Source organism: Choloepus didactylus, chromosome 12 (assembly GCF_015220235.1).
Source record: "Choloepus didactylus isolate mChoDid1 chromosome 12, mChoDid1.pri, whole genome shotgun sequence".
NCBI lineage: Eukaryota > Metazoa > Chordata > Mammalia > Pilosa > Megalonychidae > Choloepus > Choloepus didactylus.
The window spans coordinates 28529971-28557263 of record NC_051318.1 but is presented as its reverse complement, the minus strand read 5'-3'; the positions used below and the strand labels follow the sequence as shown (position 1 = coordinate 28557263).

General features: G+C 36.5%; 1 protein-coding gene across 1 annotated transcript in view; it reads right to left on the bottom strand.

The window, feature by feature from the left end:
- FAM155A (family with sequence similarity 155 member A) overlaps positions 1–27293 on the bottom strand; it is a 658250-nt gene that overhangs the window by 14407 nt on the left and 616550 nt on the right. The window contains exon 2 of the mRNA XM_037800531.1: positions 20493–20664. Coding sequence (XP_037656459.1) covers positions 20493–20664 — 172 coding nt within the window. The remainder of the gene's footprint in view (positions 1–20492; positions 20665–27293) is intronic.

Genomic DNA, 27293 nt, shown 5'->3' with positions numbered 1-27293 from the left:
GAAAATCCCTTAACCAACAGTTTCTAATGATTTCTGGTATTTTACTAGAAGGACAAAGACTGGGAGAATAGAGTCTAAACAGAAACCTAACACACATGGTTAAATATCACATTTCACTGTTATTTTCCCCCAAGTGATTACTGTGATTTTTTTTAATCATGGAAAATTTATTCTAAGAAAAAAGAAAAGAAAGAAAGTTAATGGACCAAGTAAATGCACAGTCACCAAATATTTCATTTAATTTTCCTTTCCATCCCCAATGACTCCTTGAATGTTTGGCTTGATGATCGTTTAACTTTATAGGATGGTGTGGGGGAAAGCTAGATGGGTTCCTAGAGGGGAAGTCAGAGTACTATAGTGCAGCCCTTTGCATCTGCACTGAGAATCAAAATAATGCAGTGTTCAAAGCAATGCGCATTGTCAGAACAGAAAGATTCATGTACCTCCTCGGGTATTCTAGTAAGTTATCAAGTTCCAAATGGCTCCAAGTGGAAACCATAAGCATAACCTGGGAAAGAAATAAAAATAACGACTCTTTTTCTCTTCCATCACTATGCACCAACCATTGTTGTAAAATGTTTTCACTCTTCAGGTTAGATTACCCTCACAAATGGAAAGGTTGTTTAAGGAATTTCATGAAGTGCACTGAAAAGTTTAGTGTAAGTTGTTTAAATGGTTCACAGGAAACTACATTACAGGAGGATGTTAAAATTTTGGAGCCCTCAGTTGGGTGTTTCTATGACTTCATGTTTAATGCAAGCTAGTTTAGCACTGATTTTATTCACATTATTGCTTGAGAAGCCACATAAATAAAAACGTATGTTCTGTCATAAGAACACTACCTATTATGTTCTATTTCTATTTATTACTATTATTTTTCTCTGTGAAATGGTGCAGAGGGCTCACATATTGTAAATCAGCATCCTTTATTATATTGTACACAGTCTTTTTAAATTTGGAAGTCCGTAGTAACTCTAACTCTGTAAAGGAAATATCCTTGAAAACAGGAAACTATGTAAATAGCTCAGTTGTTGTGGTCCCTCAAAATACGAGTTGTAAGTGAAGAGATGGTATTGCTGACACTTTGATCCATCAATGTATTTAGAGTCCAAACAACATTTCCTGCCTGTCTGTTAAGGAGAAAACCAGACTTTCTTTGTAATCACAGAACACATTTAAAAAAAAAAAAAAACACTCCTCCCAACGTCTGTGTACATTCATGCATACACGGACACAAGTTAATGGCTTCAAGGCATATTACCACCTCATAAATAGATCTTGACTTCAAAAATATGCTTTATTTTCAATGAGTTAGGGAAAATCATTTCCCTGATTTGATGGACCAGTTTTTGAAATAGTAAATGTTGAAAAAAATACAGTTGTGATTTTAATCAAAATATTTTTACTCAAAATATATGCTAGAAGTTAAGTTGGGGAGACTCTGATTTTAAGCAAAAGCAGCGATTGTTTAAAGCAAAGATGCTAGAACAGTTTATAGACCAGGTAAGTAAGGCAGTCTCAACATTTTAGAGTCAATATTAAATTTAATGAAAAGAAATTAGTTAGAATAATCGGACACCTTTATTTGTTAGGCTTGAATCTAATTGATTTCTAGTAGTTTCAACATTTGAAGTAGGAAATTCAAATAAACCTAAAGCAATATATAGGATAGCAGTTTTTGAACAGAAATTATTAAAAGATTGGAAGCAGAAGCATCATTGACAGACAGGTAGTGATTTAGGGAGATGGAGAGTGAGTTCATTTGAAAAGGATAACTCTCATTGGAATCCATACTGCCATTAAAAAGAAAGTTGTTATAGTCACATACTTTCCACTGAACGATAGAAAATAATCATTTAGTTCAGATTCTGACATGTCATTTGTCAAAGTGAAAATCACAGGCAACATATTAATGGTTTATTCCCCTAGTTCCAGGGCCAAGAAGAGTGGCATAATTATGAGTCTTGTCATCCAATAGCACTTGGGATTTTTCTGTTTTGCTTCCCAATTATTGCCTTCTTAGGTCACTGGTTTAAAACTATTACTGAAGACACAAGACTCGAAAGGTTTGACACAATGCGATGGAGTCTGACAATGGTTACTAATGAGTCAAAAGAATGAATTTAAAAAGATAGAGATACAATACCAGGAAATTGTTCTTTTTAGGAAAGATAATGTGATTTAACACTCAGTAATAACTCTTATTTGAGGGACTAGAATCCTGTTTTTTATAATATCAAAAGTTATAATTACTTAAATAGTTCAGACATCTATTGTCTTTCTACTAATTACATTTTCAAAAAAAAAAAAGTGGAAGGAGAACACAACCTATTAAACTGAGAAACAATGAAGATAATAAAATGAGTTTTCGAAGTACGTGATGCCTGGAGGCGACGCACTATAAAATAATGCGTCAAGAAACTGGAATCCTAGGATCTCCCGCTATTTGACACCTACATGGTTTGATACATCAATCATTCTAAGTCCATGTGGGTAAAGCAGCATTTCCTAAAAATCTTGTGCTTCCTACAAGAAACAAAGCTATCGGAAAAGGAAAATGTACATGGGTGATGATCCAAAAAAGAAAAAAAACAAAAAAAACAGATTATACATCAAATTAAGAATTAGACCTTAAGAAGTGATGAGAATGAAAAATATAAATGGTGAATGTGCACAAGAAAAAGTTCAAATACTAGTATTTGAAGTATTGTGAAAAAACAGCAAAATGTAATATTTTACTTATAGCAGTGGGAAAAATTAATTATAATACCCTTTTTTTACAAAGAAGTGAGTAAACAAGCAGTATAATATACTGATTGATACTGCCCTGGTGAGAAGCTACGCTACTAAAACATTCTGTAGCATTTTTTGCGTTAGATAGCAAAAGCCTTAAATTTTTTCATGCCCGTTGACATGCCAAGTGTGAGTCAATGAATTTATTTTAAGGAAATAAGTCTGAAGTAGAAGGAAATAAGTATGAATGTACATTCATAGTAGCATTTTTATAAAGTAAGAAAATGGAAATGAAAGAAGTTCTATAGTCAGTAAAAACTTGAGTAATTTACGTTATACTCATACATTGTTCTATTATAGACGGTAAATTATGCTATGGAAACTATGTAATAATTTGAAACACTATTCATGGTATAAAATGTTATTTTCCTCTAAGTGGTAGATTATGTTTTTTTTTTTCTTTTTGCTTATCTGAATTTAGTAAATAGGTTTAAAAATGATTAGGAATACATTTTCTAATGTAAATATAACAGTATATTACTTCACAGAAAGGATGCTGTGGCTTTTTTGGATATTTGACCAAAATGATTAGAATTTCAGAGATCAATTTGTTTCCTTGAATGTCTAGAACAGGCAGCAATGTGAACAATAAGCACAGTGCTTAAGACACAGCTGGTTTGAGCGCCCTCTCAGCCACTTACCAGCAGTCATGCTGGGAATTTCACTTAGGCTTTCTTGGCCTCACTGGTGATAGGGACATATAGAGTCTAGTGGGCTGTTGTTTTGATTACTGAACATCCATTATTCCTTCTGAGAGCAGCACATAGATTTTTTTTGGAGAAGAGTCCTTTACATATTAAACTGACGCAGTGCAGGTGGGGCTAACCAAACCACACTCACACTTCCAGGGTTGGGCCATCCATGACTGACTAGCTTATAAGCCAGAGTGTCCCATCCCTCTTGCTACTGTGATTGTTCAAGAGTGGTCATGGCACTTAAGGCAAGACAACGAGCCCCAAATGCTTGACTTTTGCTAAAATTACTGGAAATAAGGTGATCTCTCTACTGCAATTTCTAAACTAAGAAGTTGTAATCCTGAATCTGCTGGTGAGGTAAACTAAAAGAGAAAAAATTGAGCCAAGAGATGTGGATAAAGAGACCAAAAGCTAGAGTCTGAGCTAGAACTAGAGAGAGAGAGAGATCTATATAGCCATATCTTTATATTTGTGTCTGTATCTATATCTATGTATACATCTATACATATCAACATACATAAATCTTTATATATTTATGTCTACATACCCATCTGTCTGTCTGTCTGTCTATCTTTCTACCTATCTATCTAATAATATGCCCTAATGTTTATCCCTGGACATTTTAGGTATATGAGCCAATGAATCATCTTTTGGTTTAAGCTCATTTCAGTTAGGTTTCTGTCACTTATAAGAGTTCTCACCAACACACACTCCTTATAGAGACACAGTTAGGAATTAATGGGATTAAGTGCTTGGCTGATTGTCTTGCACACTAAGCACTGAAAATAAGTAGCCAGTAGTAATGGTGATAGTAATTATAATAAAAGTGGTGGTGACTTATGTGAACACTAAGATAACCTGGTGCTCCGGTTTGCTAATGCTGCCATTATGCAAAATACCAGAAATGGATTGGCTTTTATAATGGGGATTTATTAAGTTACAAATTTACAGTTCTAAGGCTGTAAAAGTGTCCATAGTAAGGCATTGACAAGAGGATACCTTCACTGAAGGAAGGCCGTTGGCGTCTGGAACACCTCTGTCAGCTGGGAAGGCACTGGCTGGTGTCTGCTTGCTCCAAGGCTAAGTTTCAAAATGGCATTCTCCAAAATGTCTCTGGGTCTCTCTTAGCTTCCAGGGGCAAACTCTGGGCTAGCATCTCTTAGCTAAGCATCTCCAAACATCCTTCCGTCCACATCTCCAACCATCTCCAAGCATCAGCGTCAGCAAATGTCTGGGCTTGTGTGGCTCTTTTTAAAGGACTCCAGTAAACTAATCAAGACCCATGCTGAATGGGCGGGGCTACACCTCCCTGGAAATAATTCATTCAGAGTTACCATCTACAGTTGGGTGAGTCCTATCTCCATGGAAACAACCTAATCCAAATGTCCCACAAGATTGAATTAAAAGATCATGGCTTGTTTGAGGGGGCCTTATATATCCAAACCAGCACTCCTGGAAACTATGAATTACATCTTCACCATGGATTGTATTCTTTGGGAAATAACCGGTTTAAAACTGGATAAACTTAGTCTTTTTGTACTTCCCCTTTCATATCTGTCAATCTGTGATAATAACAAACTTCTTGCTTCCTTCCTAGAGAAATTATAGAAATATAGTGAATTGGCATCTTCATCCTCTGACTTTCTTAATACTTTGCACATAATGCCTCCAGTCTAGCATTTATTTAGTTTACTTCCTCAGATGAACAGGTGATTTGTAGGTTATGAACCGCATCTATCGATCATTTTTGTATCACCAACATCTAGCATAATGCCTGGTTTATAACAGGTGTGAGAGGCAGAATAATGTGGAACCTGTGATTGTGTTAAGTTACATGGCAAAGGAAATTAAGGTTGCAAACGGAATTGGGATGCTAATCAGCTGAACTTTAAAATATGGAGATTATCCAAGCGGGCCCAATCTAATCACACAGCTCTTAAAACTGGAAGAGAGAGACAGAAGAGAGGGTCAGGGAGATGTGACCTGAGATGGACTTGCTTCACCACTGTTGACTTTGGAGATGGAGTAGGGGGACCATGAACCATGGAATGTGGGTGGCCCTAGAAGCAGAGAATGACCCTCAGTTTACAGCCAGCAATAAAATGGGAACCTTCCAACAGTCTGAATGATCAAAAAATGGCTCTTTCAGTAGTGCCGCAGGAAACAGCCTATGGACACCTTGAGTTTAGCTCAGCCAGGCCTGTGTCAAACTTCTGACTTCAGAACCATGAGATCAAAAATTTATGTTGTTTTAAGCCACCAAACTTGTGGCAATGTGTTAAGGTAGCATTAGAAAACTAATACAATGGGTCTGTAGCAAATATTTGTCAAATGAGTGAAAATGCATGAGAAAATACTTTGGGAGAAATGGGGCAGAATGCACTTCTTGGTAGGTAAAATGTTATGAAGGAGAAAGAATATAAACTTATATACACTCATTGCATTTAGCCTTATAAATTTCTTCCTATTTGTATCTAGTATTTTATATTAAAAGCAAGGAAATAGTTAATAACTACTCTGGAGTCAAGCTTGTAATGAGAAAAGTGCCGGCATTTGTGTGAACTTGGGAAAGTCACTTAGTTTCTCCATTGTTCACCTCCCATATCACTGACTTTAAGAGCTGAGCTATCATGTCAGACAAATGTGAGTCACAAAAGCCCCTGCCTACTTCTGCACTCATGGCAGGCATTTCTATTTGATAACTGCACCTACCCACAGTGGCTTCACAATTCTCTTTAACAGTCCAGGCCTGACAGGTGATGTCGGCTCAAATGAAACCCACCTGCTAGAGCTGGATAATGACTCAGATCCTTCCAGCTACCAAACTCAAAGATTCTCTGTATGAAATTTCCTAGTTATTTGTTCATACTTGTTTATTTTTGTGCTGATTGGTGGAGTACTTGGCTTTTCATAAATTTGTTATTTTCTTGGTGAAATTTTCTCTGTACTTTGAGAAATTATTTATATCTCTGTGGAACGGACAACAGAAATGAACAGAGATATGAACCATTATTTATGTAAGGATTGAGATTTAGAATTTGAAAGCTGTCCAGGAATTTTGTAAATCTGTTATATAGTACCACTAGTCTATATGTCCTCCCTACACCACAGGAGTAGCCATAAAACCAGGCTAGAAATGAAAGAACACACACATTTCCAAATGGAAAGCAATTTATCTAGAGATAAAAAGTTTATTTGGTCAGACTTTCCAAGAGAAAATTCACTGATTGCCTTGCTCTCTAAGATGAGTTTTCAGACTCAGGTCTAAAATATTCTAACCATGAAAAATTGGACAAAGTACTGGCAAGACCACTGCAAATTGATTGTAGTTCTAAATTTCTTCAGAAGGAGGTACATGAAATTTTCAAAAATAATTTTATTTTGCAATAAAAAATGATCTGTAATGTTAGTGTAGATCATTCTTGTTGTCATCACTTTCTTCACATTATTATTATCTCCTAAATCCCCTTTGTTGAGCTCTCTCATTGTCTTTATAATTCTGTTTTATTGCTTCCTGTTCGCTAAGCCTCCAAAGTTTTTGAAGTATGCAAAATTTGCCTTCATATTAAGCATTATTCTATTCTTGAGTGTGGCTGTTTTATGCCCAAATTGCTAGGTATTGCTCAGTTTGGGGTACTCATTTAAAATGTAAATTCCACAAGGTTATATGTCATATACTAGTTTGCTAGGCAGTCTTAAAATCCAAGTAGTTCAGGTTGTGCTGAAAAAACAAGGTGTGATGATGATCTGGACCGACCGCGATACCAAGCCTTCATGTTGCATGTGACAGGAGGAACAAAAATGTCTTTAAAATGAAAGACTAATATTTATATTTTTTACTACAAAGGGAGAGAACATTTTTTTAAAGTGTATCGAACTATCATCCCCCTTTCATGCAACGACTCATAACATTTCAGGCAGACAGAGATATGTAGGCAGATGGCCCCGGGTGGCTTTGAAGGGCATTACATATACAATCCTGACTTCCTCAAGCTATTACTCCTATCCTTGGAGGGACCCTTCTGTCTCCAAGGACAGGGACCACTTAAGATTCCTTCATTTTCATTCATGCATTCATTATTTATTTATTGAGTACAAACTATGTGCCAGGCACTTGTTTGGTTACTGGGGATCCAGTCAAGAGCAAGAGAAGTCCTTGTCCTGAGACAGACAAAGAAACACAGATGACAAAGCTGCTCAGTAAGTGCCATGGAAGAAGAAACACAGGAGGCCATAGGGTATGCATGCTTCCAACCTAGACTTGGGGGTGGTCAGAGAAGGCCTCCTGCTAGGGTGAGCTGCTAGATGCTTAAGAATTAGCCAAGTGAAGATTTGAAGGAGATGTTTATCAGGCTGGGCGAACTTAACATGTTGGGATGCATTTGGAGCGTTGAGTTCCCAAGGGGAAGTGATGATAAAAGAGGCTAAAGGGGCAACTGGGGTGAAATCAAGCCATGTTAAGGAGCTTAGAGATTCTTCTTACTGCATTAGGGTCTCAGGGGAATGGCATTATTAGTGCTAAGAATGGGTTGCATGGCAAGTATCTTCCAAATGCTAAATGCATAGACTCTTTGATCTAGCAAGCAATTCTACCTCCGCTTCTTGGTACTGTATTTATCCTACAGATAAACTTACACGTGTAGAAAATGATGTATCAACAAAAATATTTCTTGACCACCTGTATGTAATAACAGAAGTTTTATATTATCTAAATGGCCACCAATTAGGGACTGATTAATTATAATAAATCTGTAACTGATAATCATGGTTGCCAGTTGGGGAAGGAGTTGACTGAATTTTCAATATTTAGTGTCTTTTAAATTTTGTGCCATATTCATATAATACCAATTCAAAAATAATTAAATTAAGAATTGTGAGTATATAGTAGCAGCTGCTTTAGTCCAAGTGTTTTTAGTGTGGTCACATGCCTTAACTTCTGTGAATATACAGAGTCAATGTCAATTCTATTTATAAAGCTCTAAGAAATCAAAGAGCAGTGGGTAGTGTGCATGGGAGAGAGGTTGTTACAATGAGCATCCAGACAGTGAAAATATCTATTAAATAGATTGGTAGATATTACACTGCAAGAGAAATATGCCTATTGAGTACTGAAAACTGGCCTTTAAATACAATATTTTTGGTAAAAGATGACTTTATCTACTTACATGTACATATAATACACTTTAGAAGATATCAGAAGTAGAAGTCTTGGGGTCTTCCAAGTTCAGAATGGGATTCTACATTTTAATCTATGTAACGGGAATTCATTATGCGATAGGAAACAGATCCTATCTTGGGATAATTATTACCCTTGTGATTTGAGTTATTTTAATCTCCTCTGCAATGCTTGTTTCCAATTAACTAAATTTGGGCTCCCTTGGGCTTTCCTAGACCACATATACAAGGAAAGACTAAATTGGAGGTCTGCTTATACAGTTATGGTAAATGCCCCCCCAAAGTTTTTTTCCTCTGATAATGAAATGTTCATTAAAGGAAGGACTATTCATGAAGGTTACAATGGACCCCACCCTTAACAATAAAAGTGAGTGTCTTCAAAAGGAGAGATAATTGTATGTTACCACTAATGTGAACTCCATGAAAAATGTAAAATAAATGTCTTACATTGTAGACTATGGAGGACCTAGAGATAGACAGAAGCTAGTGAAGGGGGAATGATAATCTAATATGTACAGATGTCATAATGAGGATGAACTTAATGGTATGAGAGTGGTCAGGTGTGACTATGGTCCGTTAATGGGATTATAAGTATCAGTGACACATTGAAGGCGAACATGTTTGTTAATGGTTGTTTAAAGGCATGTAACCCACAGAGTAGCACCACAAATACAAATAAGTGTTAGCATGATATGCTTATAAGATAACACACTGGTGCAGAGGGTTAACAACAGAGTGGTATATGGAAAAACTACCCATTACATATTAAAGACTATATTTAATAGGAATATCTTACCAACACTACACTAATACTAGGGATGAAAAATTAACAGCTGATAAGAGCTCTGGGATATATCATAGTATGATAATTGTCTAAAGTGGAGAGTGATAATGATTGTACAACTAAGTGAAGATTATAAAAGAAACTGAACTTTATCTTGGGTAGAATATATATATATATATCTGAAGATAATATATATAGTGAAATTAGGAGCCCACTACTTAATAAATGAAGCCCTTGACTTGAAGCTTGCTCTTGTGAAACTTAGCATTGTAAATGGGAGGCTGAGCCATCCTATAATTATGCCTAAGAGGCACCTCCAGGGAACCTCTTTTGTTGCTCAGATGTGGCCTTTCTCTCTCTAAGCCCAACTTGGCAAATAAATTCATTAATACCTCCACCCACCCACAAGGGACATGACTGCCAGGGGAATGAATCTCCCTGGCACAGTGGGACATGATTCCCAGGAAGGGACTGGCCTTGGCAGCAAGGGATTGAAAATGCCTACTTGACCAAAAGGGGGAAAAAAAAGACAACAAGCTGAGGTCACAGTGGCTGAGAGATCCCAAATAGAGTTGAGAGGCTATCCTGGAGGTTTCTCTTACGCAAGCTTCAGCTAGATATCCCAAATGGCCATGGTATGCCATGCCCTTACCAAAAGTAGTCTCCAATACCTATCTGAGATTCTATAAAAGATTCACTCACTAAGTTTTATCTCTCAGAAACTTAGATCCACCAGAGTGTTCCTATGCCAGACAAGTTCTTAAATCCAGAGGCAATAGCCTCTTTTAGAACAACAACCAGATGCAGCCTCTTTCCCCATACTGTCGACACCCCCTTTCAATATGAACAAGTTAGGGTACTCACTGCCTAGATATCCCTGAAGATGGAAAAAGAGATTAAGTGAGAGGAAGGGGTAGCAACAAACAAGATAAGATTTAACAAAGGTCTATGAATACTGAAACTTTATATAAATAAATAAATTATATATCTATATTAGATGCTGAGGTGTAGGAATAGCTGGAAGGAGGTAAATGACATGGTGGAGCTATACCCTATAACATCCATAGAAATTTGCTCTATAGCTACTCGTTGAATTGTGCTTTGAAAGTCTCCACCTTTCTGTATGTACCCTACATTGTATAATAAGGAAAGAATTGAAACTTTGGAACTATAACCCATAACAATTTTTGAAATTACCTGTATAACTGCTTATTGAGCTGAACATCAAAAGTTAACACCGTTCTGTATGTTTGTTATATTTTATAATAATGGAAGTAGCTGAAGTATGGAACTGTGACCCATTACATTCTTTGAAATTTGCTTTCTACTACTTGTTAAATTGCACTGTGAAAGTTATCACCATTATGTATATATGTGAAAGTTCACAATAAAAATGCATTAAAGAAAAGTGAGTGTCTTTGGTGAAGTCTGTATTTTAAGTCTGTATGACTGATTGTTTTTTTTCCTTTTTGACATAACAACTTCATGAGCTATAACTCATGAGCCATACAATTGACCCATTTAAAGTGTGTAATTCAGTGGTTTTTAGTATATTCAGAGTTCTGCAACCATCACCACAATAAATTGTAGAACATTTCACCACCCTGAAAAGAAACCCTGCATGCTTTAATAATCACTTTCCATTTCTCCCCAACTTCACCAACCCCAGCCTTAGGCAACCACCAGTCTACTTTCCATCTCTATAGATTTGCCTGTTCTGGAATTTCATATAAATGGAATAATGCAACACGTGGACTTTCACTTAGCATAATGTTTTCAAGCTTCATCTCTGCTGTCAGTACTTCATTCCTTTTTATTGCTGAATAATATTTCATCATATACATATACCGTATTTTATTTATACAGTCATCATTGATAGATATTTGGGTTTTCCACTTTTTAACTATTATGAATAACGATGCTATGAACATCCATGTGCAAGTTGTTGCGTGGATATGTGTATTCATTTCCCTTGGGTATAAATACTGTATAGTGGAATTGCTGTGTTACATGGTAATTCTATGCTTAAACTTTTGAGGAACTTCTAGACTGTTTTCCAAAGTGGCTGCACCATTTTATTTTCCCACCAGCAATGTATGAGGGTTCTAGTTTGTCCACATTCTTGCCAAACTTGTTATTAGCTGTTTTTAACTTTTTAAATTTCTTTATTTATTTTTAATTGTGGTAAAATATATATAACTTAGAAATCACTTTAACCATTTTAAGTGGACAATTCTTTGACATTAAGTACATTGACAATACTGCGTAACTTTCACCACTGTATATTCAGACCATTTCATTATCCCAAACCAAAACTCAGACTCATTTAGTAGTAACTCCCCATTTCCCCTTCCCTCACTCCGGATAACCACTATTATGCTTTCTGTCTCTATGGATTTGCTTTCTCTAAGTATTTCGTTTAAGAGAAATCATAGAGTATTTGTCCTTTGGTGTCTGGCTTATTTCACTCAACATGATGTCCTCAAGGGCGATAGATGTTTCAGCATGGGTCAGTCCTTCATCTCTTTTTACGGCCAAGTAAGACTCCATTGTATGGATATACAGCATTTTGCTGATCCATTCATTTGTTGATAGACATTTGGTTGCTTCTATCTTTCTGCTATTGCGAATAATGTAATGAACACTGGGGCACAAATATCTGTCTGCATCCCTGCTTCCAATTCTTTTGGTTATGTACCTAGGAGTGGAAATGCTAGGGCATATGGTGATTCTATGCTCAACTTCCTGAGGAACTGCCAAACTGTTTTACAAAGAGGCTGCACCATTTTATATTCCCACTAATAAGGTATGAGGATTCCTAGTTTTCTGCATGCTCTCCAACACTTGTTATTTTCTGTTTTTCAAATAATAGCGAACCTAGTAGGTGTGAAGTGTTATCTCACTGTAGTTGACCTTTATCACTCATTTGGCAATATACATTGGTGACTAAAGAGGCAGCATATTATATTTAGGATAAAAAGGTAATGCAACCAATATGTTAATAAAGGTTATAAAACTGCTGTCTTATAACAGCATTCCAGTAATTTTATATCAAACTGAGTTTTGCTTTTTCACGTTTTCCTTTGGGAAGTTATACATTTATGCCAACAGTGCTGCCTTTAACAAAACAGACTCACTCATCTTTTGGAATTGCCTTCAAAGATAACTTTTAAACCATGCTAAAAACTGAATTTCAATTTTTAATCCTAAAATACTTTCCCTTTTAATTACCTATATTACTTTTGAAATTAAGTATTAAAATTACATGCATATATAAATTATAAATGAATTATATATAAATGTATCATATATACTATATATCATCTATTATATAATATGTATAAATCAAGGCATCATTAGGGCAATACTTTCTTCCCAAAGACCAGCTGCCAGCGATCTGTGGCTCCTCTGTCACATGGCAAGGCTCATGATGGCATGTACTGGTCTTTCCCTTCTCTTCCAAGTTTCATTGATTTTAGCTTCATGCTTCCACAGATTTCTCTCTCATGTCTGAATTCATTCCATTTGTAAAGTACTCCATTAATAGGATTAAGACCCATACTGAGTGAGGTGGGTCACACCTTAACTGAAGTAACCTCATCAAAATGCCCTATTTACAATGGATTCACACCCACAGGAAGGGATTAAATTTAAGAACATGTTTTTCTGGGGTACACACAGTTCCAAACCATCACAATATATATGGCTATATGTGTTTGTGTGTATGTGTGCATGCACATAAATATTTGGATAACTCTCTCAAAACACAAAGATTGTATAGCAGAATGTGAAAATTATTTCCAAAGAGCCTGTTTTTATTCCTATTATTATGAAAAATGGCTGCATCATGGGTATAAAAACTTGAACTTCTGAATTTTACAAATTTGAACAAAACTACACACTGAAGACATGTTCTGGTAAGCCCTTTGTAAAGACTAAACTTGATTATCTGATAAGTTAGAACTTACATGAAAATCCTATCCCCAATTTAAACTCAAACACCAAAAAGACAAGATGTCAAACCTGAGGAAAATTGCTTTATTTTCTATTTTAAATTCATCTAATGTATTCTTTCTTCATGGGACACAAGCATACATTTATGTGCCTGGATTACGGATTGTGTGACCAAACACAAATTAGAGGAAGGTCATTTAGATAAACAATGCTATTTATGCAAATATTTTAGAAAAGTTGGCTCTTTTTCTTCACACTAATATATTTGTGTGTATGTATGTGTGCAGCCTAACAAACTTGTTAACCACTCTGACTCAGAAAGTTAGCCATCTAAACACAAAATTGTCCAGCTAGCCAGATAAATTCTCCTTTATTTAACCAGAAACATGGTCTAAGTTACAAAATACTTGCAACTTTCATTTTTAATGGGATATGTGACATTGTGCAATCAGGACATATCTATTGAGCTATTTAAAACTGCACTGGACAGACTGCAAGCTGAGAGCCTGATCTACAGTTTAACCTATGGACTGACTATCTATAGGCCTACTATAGTAAGGAAATGCTGGCTTACAAACTGAATTTAGGATGGACGGACTGTGGTTGTTTCCTGTTCCACTAGTGATACAATTGCTGGACTAATAGTGAGTAAATGTGGATCTGTCCTAGTTTCTGCAATAGCCGGGGTTATTTGTTTGTGGGGGGAAGGGGGTCTCTGTTTAATCCCATGTAAAAATACATCAGACTAGATAACTTCCATAATTAAGGCTTGTTCTAAAATTGACTGAACCTCTATATGTATTTGAGATAATAGCCACTGTCCTAAACAGTTTGATGTCCAGAACATCTACAAAGTGGGATAAATGCTTAGCAAATATGTCTTCATTGTGGAAAAAGTAAGTAAACATCTTCATTGAATAAGAATCACCTATTCTGGGGACATCCCTCTTTCCCAAAAATTATCATTTCTAAACTGAAATTCTGAAATAAGAATTCATCCTTTGGCTTGAAATTTTGAAGTATTTACATCATAAATACTTCTGCGGAGCAAATGCAACGATGTGTGTTTCTCAACTCTCCTTGCTCTAGGGAAAATGTCTACACATTTTGATTCAGTGTCACACGTGAGCACAGATTAACCAACTCAGCTGCGTACTACTCTTCTATTAGGGCAGCACTCAAGAGTCCTGGCTTGAGCAAAAGGTGGCCCTCCATCCTGGAGAGTTCAGAGAGGTCCGAACACATTTGCCAGACAGAAGCATCACTTCTGCTGGAAGGTTAGCAGGCAACCATAAGCCCAAGTCAATAAGATCATCCCTAGGTGGCATCAGAAAAGACAACTACCATGCTCTCTGCACAGCCAACCTGCAGGGCTCACTTCCATGGTGACAGGATAGTAAATGGCCCCCGGCTCGCTCCTGCATGGCTCCCTGGAGCTGGCAACCTCTGTGCTCACTGAGATCAAGGCCGGGCACTTCTCCGAACTAATGCAACTCCTGTCCGTGGAAATGCTCCAGGCACAGTTTTCTGAACTCTCCCTGCTCTAATTTCTTTCATGTTTCCTCTTAGATCAGGAAAAGTGTAGACATGAAAAGCAGAAAGAGAACTGGACTACATTAAAATTTCCCCAGAGTTTATCTATATGACTAGCTTGTGGATGTTATGATCAGCTTTATCAGCAGACCTGGGGACAGATGAACTTATTCACAACCCTTCCTGGCAAGGATCATTTTGGATGAGTTTAAGCCAGACTTCTTCTTCCCCAGGCCACCCAACACACACACACACACACACACACACACACACACACACACACACACACACACAACCAAGTAGGAAACCTGCACCATCTTCTAAAGCTATAGCAGTTTACTCATCCACTAGTACTGCCAGGCTGGACCAGATGTGCTCTTCATCTAACTGGGGATTCCATCCTCAACGATCCTGTGACCTGTGTGTTCGTGGAGTCTAAGTACTGCTACCACACTTTTAAAGATGAAGAAACTGAAATCTTACAGTAGATGTGACCTTCAAAAATTCATAGGTACTGGCAGAATCCATTTATCCTAATTTCTACTCCAGCACTCCTTCCCTCCATTGTATTGTTTTGCCAAAGGCAAACCTGGGCTGTCATGAATACATACGGAGGTGGAAGGCAGGGAAAGCAATCTTCAGTATTAACAATCTACTTCGGATCTAAACATATGAATTTGGCTAGACTTCAGAAAATAGAGTGCTTTAATGATAGGTGGAGTCTCATACATACAAAAGAAGTTGATTTTGCTTAATTTTTTCAACCTATTCTCATATTTCTGTATTTTATTCTGGCAATATTATCTCCCTCCACATTTCTCTTTTTGTCTAAACTTTTGATACAGTCAATAAAATATTTTGTGTGACATCAACTAAAGTTGCCTCTCATGATTCTTTATTCAGAAAAAAAAAAAACACATGGTACAGTCATTAAATATGAAACAAATTCACACACTGGGGAAAATCTAGACATTGGAAGTAGCACAGATGCAAATTAAAATCTATGGGAAGCAGGTTTTTCTACTAAAATGCTCCTTTAATGAGAAAATCTTTCATGTCTTAAAAATCTTTATCAACTTCTTGCAGTAGGAATGACAGAACTGGATTTTGGAAATGCTACTTCTTTCACAGATGTGAACTCTCACACATGAGTGATGAGACAAAACATTTGAAAAAGTCCTTTCCAATTTGATCAATATGCATATCAAGGTATTTTCTCTCATCGTTTTCTCTCGGAATATTTTCCTGCCTGTGCACTAACCTTTCCTTTCAGATAGTCTGTAGTACCACAGCATTGCCACTAGGTGTCTCGCATCCTCCATCATGCATCATAATCAGGCCTGTCAAGGTGACTAACAGCAGCAGCCCACAGTATTTTCCCAAGAGATAAAAACATAACCTTATTCTTGTCACAGCTAAAAAAAATGGAATACTGAATTTACATATAATTCTCAAAACATGTTTTATCTCTATTGTCAGTAAAATCCAGCAGACCAGTTTTTACTTTTTTTCTCTCAATAATTTCTCTTAGAAAAGTATAGCAGCAAAATATGCCTAGTCTATTTTACCTGTCAATCAAATAGTAATTTTCGCAATGTTTGTTACCATAGCACCCACAGCCTACAAAACTCTGTTTTCTTAATTTTGGTTCACTATTATAGGTAAGCAATCAAAGATTTCTCTCGGGGACTCTAGAATAGGGCGAGGGTGTATGGAGAGGGAAACCCACCTAATTATCACAATGATGAGTTGACATCACAGAATCCAAGAACAAGTCCCACCCCCTCACTTTAAAGATGAAGAAAATGAGTGTCTAAAATAGCAGCACATTATATGAACTAAGCTTGCGAACGAAACCCACTTTGAAAACGTTGAACTCAATAATGCCGAACATTAAATGACAGATTTCAACTTGAAAGCACTTCAGAATTTCTCCATAATTAATTTTTCAAAGACTCTCCCAATAATGTGTCAGTTCTATTCTTTAACAGAAAAACCAAGCGAGATCTCAGTTAAAGTATTTTTCCTTTAGCTCCTACAACAGACTCAGAATTAAATATACAAGGAGGCACTCTTCTTGTCATCTAGGTTTGTGGTCAGAACATTTGGTTGTGACCTTCTATAATATCCTTAATCAAAGATATCTTCATAGTAATAGACAAGCATTCTCAGACTTTCTTCTTTTTTTTTTTAGTGATGGGTTTACAGGATCATAGGCACATAAAATAGCAAATGATCAAGAAAATAAATTAAAACATTCAAATTCCGGGAGGCAAGATTAAGACCAACCTAGTTGGTTAATTCCTTTTAATAGCACTGTATTTAATGATTGTCATTGTGCATAATTCAATAAGAAAGAAGTCCAATAAATCTGCTATATTTGTGAACACCTAAAATTGCTATGAGCCTATCATCCCAGGTGGCCTGAGGCTATCTGCAGCGACTATAAAACTGGGAAAAGCACTCCCACTTCTCTACCATATTTAGTCTGGTAAGCACAGAGGCATTTCATTCAAAATACATAAAGATACCTGTGATGGCTCACTGGCACTCCAAACTTATCAAAAATGTGAGTTACTTGAGTAACTGGTTAAAATTTTCATGTCCATCTATAAGGGATAAGCCTCCCAAAATTGTGTGACTGAAAGGTTGGGAGCAAATGTTAAAACTACATGTCTTACTAGTTTTCCAGGAAGCATGAGAAGCCACTTGGCTCCATAGGTTTAACCAGTGGTCTCCTGGGATCTGTTCCCATGGCAACTTGTAATGCAGAGACTACTGGGGGGCCCATGTTTTGTAGCCTCAGCAGCAGTAGAAGGCATCCGTGATTGGCATCAGTGCAGGAGACCTCTAGTTCAGCTCCCTCAGCAAAATCTTTACCTGCATCTGTAACTTAAAGTCAGAAATGCTGGCTGCTAGTTATCTAGACAGACGGTGAGTCTTCAAAGCAGCCTGTGTCACACATGAGAACGTAGAATGCTTCTGAAAATTAGTATCTTTTTTGTCAAAAAATTTCATGGAACTTTAGGGTAAAATGTGTTCAGGATTTATTCTGTACATTTTTAGGGGGTTAATAACAAAAGGATCAGGAGCCTGGCTAACCACAGTGAAAGAACAGTTGGGTTCCTGATTGAATCATGTCTCTTATAAAAATATGTGCAAGTCCTAGCTCAGGCTTGTGGGTGGTAATCCATTTGCAAATAGGACTTTTAAAGATGTTATTAGTTAGTGGACTTTAATCCAGTATGGCTGAAGTCTCTATAAGCAAAGGAAATTGGAAGAAGTGAGGAACCAGAAGAGAGAGACGGCCCTGTGACGGAGGATTGCCAGGAGGCTGTCAAAGACTACCACAAGCTCTGAGAGCAAGCAGGGCCTGGTGATACCTTTATTTGGGACTGCTAGCCTCCAAAAGGGACAGATGGTGAATTCTCACTGTTCAAGCCAACCCATTGTGAGGTGTTTGTCATAGCAGCCTTGACAAACTAAGACAGTTCCCAAACATCCAGTGATGAGATCAACCCTGAAGGTCTCAAACATAGAAAGTGTTTTTCTCTAGGCCACATAACAAATCCCTCACTTCCCATTCTCTGGCTCTTTTCCTAAATGGCATAAGCTATGACTATGAAAGAGCCATTTTTACAAAAGTCAAAACAACAACAACAAAATAAGGTGGACTGTTTTCTCATGCTGTACAGAAAGAGATTAAATCTCATCTTTAGCATTCTGGCAGCCTTAAACATGTGTTGACAAAGAGATTGTATAGTGAAACCTCTATTTCAGATTCACACATATGGAAAGGTAGGAGATGGAGAAAGTCAAATTCCCTTGGTTTGGGGGTGGCTGTTTTCTTCCCCCTACTTGACAACCTGATGAAAACTGCTGACCTTCTCAAGGAAAATGTAATGTGCAGGTGAATGCACAAACAGGCCACCTTTAGGTAAAATACCACAAGTTTCTCTCTAGCCTTAAAATCATGAACACCTCATTGAAGGATGTATCCTGAAGGTCATATTATTAAGAGTAAAAGCCAAGATAAATTAATAGTCTGTGTCTGGTGGATTTTTGCACAAATTCAAAGGAAGAGGCTGTTGATTTCCTCCTTCCCTTCTCTCCCCTTCCCTCCCCTCCCCTTCCCTTTTCATCCATCCCCAGTATCTCTCTCCCCCCACTCCTCTCTCTCTCTCAGCAGAGAGTTCCTATATGATAAATTAAGCATCGAATTAGTGAAATATTCAAAAATGATTGGTAAATCATCTTACATTTCACATTTCTCATGTATGATGGCTATTGCTCATTGACTGTCTACTCTGCTATAACTAATTTACTAAAGAGGAGACGAGTGCTCAGAGAGAACATGCAGTAGAAACAGAACTAAAGCCAATGTCTCCTAACTTCCAGTTAGATATTCTTCTATGAAGTTGGACAGTATAAGAAATATTTATCCGGTTCTTAGGAGAGAGTTTTAAAGGTGAACTTCAGTGGAGTGTCTGTCAATAGCTTATCACTAAGAAGCAAGTCAAAGGCACTCAAATGTGGCTAATGATGGGTATGTAAATAAGCAATCTAGTAATGATTTGATAAATTCTCAGGTTGATCACTTCAACGCAACACTCCATTTTAGATGGGCTTCATAAAGCCTCACATAAGAAGAGGGTTTTCATGTTTCTCTCTCTCTGATTGCATTCAAATAGTTTTGTAGTATTCTATAGTTAGGATAGCTTTTTTACCCTTAATACTTGAAAACTAAAGATGCTACAATCCCAGTCATATAGCTCCAAGGATATTGTGCACAATTTTTTATTAAAAGAGAATGTAGAGTGACAACACTGATTCTTACACCACCCTAGGAAAGGAACTACTCAACATTAATTTTAAAAAACAGAATACTCTGACCTTTTATATATTAGTGTTTGACTAAACTGTGCAATGCTTATACATATCCAGAAAACGAGTACCAATATTGGTGTTTAGCCCAGTTTGAGTCATTTGCCGAAAGAAGTAAACAGTGTTAATGGGATGTATAAAATGGAATTGTTATCTGCCCCCTAGTGGGGCTCTAATACACACACATACGCAAAAACAACTTTGACAAATATTACTTTATGTTCTTGTTACCTATTTAAGATAGGTCCAGAAAATAGACCCAGGGATGTAAACTTGTTATTAATTTGAATAAGAAATATAATGCTATTACCTCACCACATCATTGTTTACGGATAATACAAAAACAATTCAGGCAAAACCCAACCTACTCCAAGTTGAATTTAAGTATATCTAATTATTGTTAGCATTTTGCCTTCAGAATTATTCCTTTGCCAAGTTAGTTATTGTGATCACAGGTATACTAAAGGTAATGTGACATAGAAACTGAAGCATTTCCAGATAAGAGTGGAGGTGTTTTCAGTGATTCTAATAATGAAGGTATGGAAAATTACAGCCATATCTTCAAGGTTATATCAGTGGGAGGAAAACCAAAAACACAAAGCAAACATTGTATCAGATTAGAAAGAAAAGCAGCAACAAGAAACTGGTTGACAAAACTCTGCCCTGCACTGTACCTGTACAGATGAAACTGGACAGTCCTCCGTAGATGACTTCATCATTGTCGGGCAATATAAATGGACACCTTGTCTGAACCTCCAAACAGTATTGCTTGCAAGGAATTGTCTTTCTGCAGTTAAACTGTGTGACTTCAAAATACTGGGAACAGAGCCAGGCTTTGTAGACAATCTGGAAGAAGAGAAGAATCAAAAATATGGAGGGATGACAACAGTTCTGTCTCTAATGAAAGGACATGCTGTACTGTGGGAAGCATGCTGTGGTTATAAGAAAACTCTCTTTTCGGGAAAGCATGTTTATACAATGCCAGCTGCAAGTGATAAAAACGTAGCAACCAAAGTCTTTGCAATAGGAGCAAAACATTATTTTATTGAGCCTTTAATAAAATATAAAAGACATTTACGCTTTTGATTTGCTATAGCTCATTGGAAAAACAATAGATTTAAGCAGGGATCGAATTTTTTCATAAATCCAACAATACAGAAAATGAAGGAAGTAATTGACCGTTTGAAATACTGTCGTTATTTACTGCAATGAGCAAGGTCCGCTAGCGAGGCTTTCCAGTTCCCGGCGCATGGAGCCCCGTCTGTACTTCCAATGAACACTAGATGGCGCTGAGAGCTTTATATTGATGACCCAGCAGGCAGTGAGAAAACAATCCCCACTAGTTAGTGCTTGAACTTCAAGAGTCACAGAAAAGCAGAAACCAACATTTACATTTATGACTCATATGAGATGCATCAACAATCTCATTGCCCAAAAGCCTGGACACCCCCAATATAGAGTAGACATGATATTCTGTGGTGTGGTTAGGAGTAGGAGGGAAACATCATCAGAACAAGTTGAACTTTTTGGATGATGTGTGAGCCACATTGATACTGGAGTATTTATTTACTTTAAAAATGGTGTGAAAGGATTATGAGTTCATTTACCCCTTTGGAATTTGGTGGCTTTTTAGGAAGAACATAAAAACATTGAAAATTTTTACTTTTTCTAATACAAGGAAACAAGCTGAACTGAAATGAATAAAACAAGACAAAAGAATCCTTCTACAGGATAGGTTGCTGAGATAAAGTTATTTTCCAGATCTTTGGCACTGATGGCTTTCATTTGTCTGTTTCTAGAGTTAAGACTATTTAGGTATCATTTTCTTAACTATGTCCCACCAGAAAAGTGAATGGCTTGCTGTATGTACCCTTAGAGATCATATCTAGTATTAACAAGTTTGTATTCTGTTCTATGCATGGTTTTAAGCAAGCTACATAATTTTTTCCATATAATTCTCACCACACACTTATAAGGTAACTGTTAGTCACACTTTGCATGGGAATAATAATCAGTAATGGAAGTAGAGAATCCAGAATTCAAATCCAGGTTATTTAGAGAATCCAAATCCTGTTTTCTTAATAATTACACTATGCTTAATCTGAAAACTCTTTTTTTAGAAGAACTTATGTGGAAGTGTAGAAGTCACAAAGGAGTTTGATGATTAACCTGAAATCAGTACTGCATTGCATGTTTCAATTCAAAGTCCTTTTGGTATAAGGAAGTTTGGATTGAATTTTTATTTATAACTAATGTATAAATTTAATCAAAGTAAGGCTTTATTATTTAATCAAAATAGCCTCAGTAGGGTAAAATGGGATAAATGGGGAATTCTGATCTCTTTTAGATATCCAAAAGTAATTTTATTTTCTAAGTTACTAAAGGTACATAATCACCATGTAACTTGTTAGGAAACATACACATAATTAGTATTGTTATAGGTCATTTGAATGGGTATTAACAGAAAAGTATATATTGAAGAATTTTACTAGAAAAATACTATAATAGTTGAGGAAACCTCTAAGAAATCTTAAATTCACACTGGGAAATGGGTGTGGGGTGTGGATGTGGCTGCAGTATATAGGTGGCGGGCAGGAGTGGTGTTAACCTATTGACAGAAAGAGATAAAAAGCATCAGTTTGAGAAGGAAAAATGAAAATAGTTTACTAACCATACTTTGGAGGAGTTAAGATGCATTTCAAAATGCCATTGATATTGGTGTAATATGCCATACTATGTAACATGTCATGAAACTTCTGATATAAACTGAATTGCAGTCTGAGAATGGCTGGTATCTATTTTGTGATTTCTGGTTTTGCTTGCCTCTTCAAGATATTAGAGGAAGTTGAATATGTTTATTATGCAGTTCTAATTATAATACAATTTCACTGTGAGAAAACTCACATTCTGCACATTTCTGGGACTCTAAGAACTAGAGTTATCTGCTTTCCTCTTCCGGAATATTATGGCATAATTCCAGATAGTTGCATATATTCTTATGAGCCAAATCGTGCTCTCCATTCCCCTTCCCAGTATGCTCTGACACAATTAATTATTCCAACTAAAATGGCTTCTGTGTACCAAGTCATTTCTTGTACCTGTAAACGCTATCTTAAGAAACAATCTCTTCTCTCTCACAGACAACGGCTGTCACATATTGAAGTCTTCTGCAATGTATACTCACACTCCTTCCGATCAGTTCTTCAGCATTGCCCAATTAGAACAGACTCATTTTTATTTTGGTTCTTTAAATCCTATTTCAACTATATTTCTTTACAGAATGTTTGACTCACATAACTAGTGAGTGAACAAAGCATTCTTGTTTTTAAATATCAAGTACTAGCTATGAGAAAATGTGGCCATGATTTGCAGAACCACTAGCAGAATTCTGGAGCTGTAACACCTAGAAAAACAATGTACTGTAACAATGGGGCTGTAACAACCTCTCCAGGCAGATTTCACTGTATCTTCATCTTGGATGCTTTAACTCCTAGACTTTTGAAAATGCAATGAAGCTTCCTCATTCGAATCTTCAATATATTCTAAAATTTTAGTTCTAGGGATGAAATATATCAGAAAATAATGGTGGAAAAACTGTGCAGGCAGACAAAATAAGTAGGACAGGGGAGAAATATTTTATTCTTACTTAAGAGATTAAGACTGAGAAGTAATTTTTGTATAACTAAAGGACTCATCTCTTCTCAGTATAAAAGAGGCAGAGCATGTATACTCTGTTTGCTAAAATATTCCAAAGTAAACAGAAAAAGGTTTGTATAGGAAGTAAGAGAATTCTTCTCTAATTGTGAAAAATACTATTTGAAAAGCAAAACACCAGGTTAGTAAAAATCTAAAAATTATGTCAAGTGAAAAACAGAGAAGTACCTGAGAATATAGTAAGACTAGAAGAAAAAGAGGAATGGGGTGGGTACTTATTGTTTTCAGCATCTGAAAGGATGTTATGTGCTGATGATTGTTGCTATTTTCTGCATGAAATCAGCTAATAAAGGCAAGATGGAAAATAATAAATAGGCAAATATTGGCATGCTGCAAAGATGTCTTTTGTCAGAAGAGATGTACAGAAATAAAAGGGCCTGTCTTGTGAGGTACTAAGTTCTCAATAACTGGAAGAATTAAAAAAAGAGTTTGGATAACATTTGTAAAAAATGCTGTGGAGAGGATTTCTCTGTTAGGGACATGAGAAAAATAAGTGGTCTAAGATACTTTCCAACTCGTTTCTAGAATTTCTTTGAGGGACGGAGATTGAGAAATGCATATGTTTTGTGGTGGAAAAAAGCTAAAAAGAACAAGATGATTAATTTTAAAACATAATAAAGGATTTTCAAACAAAAGTACATGATGTAAAATGAATATACCTGTCTTATTTTATAAGAATGATGGCTTATAAGGAAGGTCAGAAATCTTTTTAATAATGTCTTAGCCTTCTCATTCAGAGAGAAATATTAGGTACATTGTTTTTCTAGGTGTCGCTGAATAATATCAATGATGATAATATCAATAAACAATAATTTTGTGAAGGAACAAAAATATGACTAAGGTCTCTGATGATAAATGAATGACAAAACTGTATCTACCCCATTCTTCTCATTGAAGGGTTTTACATTTTTCTCTCTGCAGAGGTGATGTTCTAGCTAGCTAATTATGCACATGTAGGACATCTCAAATAATATATTCACCCTCATGCTTTCACCCCTGCTCTATGCCGCCTTGGAAATGAGTATTGATCATACAAACAGTTTGCTTGACAGCTGCCTATTGTGCAATAAATAGGAAATATTTTCAAATTACAGCCTAGAAAAGGAACAGGCCAAATTCTAAAATGGCCTAATTGGGAATGTTGTTTTTACTTAATATTTACTTAATATGTACATATTTTTTCCTCTCTATCCTTTTTTTTTTCCTTTCCCCAAAGTGTTTTCTCACTTTTTATTTTTTTTTTTTCCTCTTGAAACCCCTGAGAGTTCTTGGAAAATAGTTTACAAATAAGAAAACAGAGACACAAAGAGTTTAGACAGCAAATAAACAGAATTCAGTTCTCTCAGTAACCAGGCCAGTACTTTTTTCATTGGGAATTCTAAGTGAAACTTTTCTGAGAGGACTTAGAAAGTAAAAAAAAAATGAGGAAGTCTGGACCTCTGGAGCCATAAAGCTGTGGCTTTCCAGAGCTGAGAAAGGTCTTGGAGATCATCTAGCTGAGCCCTTGACTTTGAAATGGGAATTGGCACCTGCAAAGTTCACAGCTGATGATGATAGAGGAAAATAAGGAGCCTGGAACCCAGACGCTCTGACTTTCCAGGCCACTATTTTAATAATACATCATAATTTTGGGGAGACATCAAATGAGTATTATTCATTCTTAGCATATTCTATATTTTGCAAGTCACCTCATTTCAGAACTTCATTTTGAAATGTTCACTTATATTTCCATAGAATGGACTGGAATAAGCCAGTCCCCACTTCATCCTCCGGGTAATCCCCAACTCGCTGCTCTGCACTCACACAGGTTCCATATTCCCTCTGTCACGCCGGCTGTTTGAAGATGTGATCCAGGACAGCAAAGGGTGAGGAGAGGGGGGGCCTTCCACGGGAACTGCGATCTAGCAAGCTCCTTTCCAGGCTCTTGATGAAGACTGATATTTTTAAAGATAATTTTCAGTTTTCAGAAAAGCTTTAGCTGTTACGACACAAACATGGTTGAGTTCAAAACCTCGAGTCTGCAGAGGGTGAGCTCTTTTTCTGCTTTGCAGCTATGGGAAGAAGTTAAGCCATGGAACTCTGGATGTGATTTATGGGCCATAAGGATGAGCCCCAAATGGCCATCACTACCATCTTGTTAATTAGAGGCTTTAATGGTGCCCAGTACTGCCATGATAAAGGACTGTCAGTGTGTACCTGTGTCCAGTTCTTATTACCATTCTTGGTTCTGGAGACCACATTTGACTACAGCTGTAACACATCAGAGACTTGCAGCAATTTATGCCTAAGATGAATATTTTTCCAATAAAAAAGCTCAGATTCTTATTAATTTAATTTTATTTTTTTCTCTCATTAATTTTCAACGTGTTTGCCCCCATTATCCCCAAATCTATTTCTATATTTTAGAATTTACCCAAATATTTGAAAACATTCCAATAATTAACCTAGTCCAAATTACATGCCATCAAAAAGTCTTAAAGTATCTCCTTGCCCTGCTTTACCTAAAATTTAAATATATATGTGTATATACATATATATAGATTATATATATGGTATTTAGCAACAGAATCCCCTTCTCTGTTCTCCTTTATAAAGCAGGTTAGGTAACAGATTTATATTGCAAATACATATTAGTCTGCTGAAAAAAAAAACATGCTGGCTGTTAATTTTTTCTTATCAAGAAAAAATGTCAGATATTAAAAATTGTTGTCATCTCCATAGTAGAAGGCTGTTTTCCCTTTTTTTCACGTATTTAGTAAAGACTTATTTTCTTTTCACATTTGTAGCATTTGTTGATATATGTTGTCAGATCTTTTTTCTGTCAGCTCCAGTGCTTCAATGGCCCAAATTTTGAGTGTGTGTTGGTGAAATAATTGGTTATGTGGGCATGAGTTTGCTACACGAACTGGCTCAGGCTAATGCAACTTGATGTATAATGCACGTAACAATTATAAGTGGGGATGAAAGTCATGTACATTTTGACTTTCATATATTTGAAAGTCTATTTACTTGTATATCTGTGTCAGTGTTTGCTCAATGCAGGTTGCACCCGGAATTTGGAAACAATGATATAAACTGAAAGGAAAACAAACAAACAAAAAACACCGTGTAAGTCATCTCTAGATGAGTCAAGTCATCTCTGGAAGTGTACTGAAAGATGGATAGTTAAGAACCAGGATCTTTGATCCACGGAAAGGCTTACAACTTTAGCACAACTTTTCCTACAGGGCTGTGTCTTGGCTCCATTTTCTGACATAAAATGCTAATATTTTCCTATTTTCTATGGGTGACTCACTTTTTTGATCCTGTTATAATGCTTGGTCTATTACCCTGAACTTCAGAACTTCAAAACATTCTGGAACTGCCACACATCTTCAGGTCTACCCCATCCATTCTCAGTACCAAGATGTGACTCCTGCAGCCCAAAGCCAAGCCAGAGTCCAGGACTCAACTCACATGGGGGAGGGAAGCAGTCAGAAACCACCGGGCTAACTCAAGCCCATTTACTAATTGGGATATGGTATGATGGAGATCTACAGACAGGATTGGAAAGAACATGATTAAAAACAAATCAACTGTTCTATTTTTTCCTCAAAAAGAGAATGTTCCCATCAGAAGACGATCTGCCTATGGTTTAGAGAAAAGGGAAACCTGAGAAGAATTTGTCAGTATGTCTCTAGCACTTTCCAAGGGAAAAAGTGCCCTAATTACAAGAACAACTTAGTTTCCTCTTTTCCTCTCTTCTCCATTTAATAAGCTTT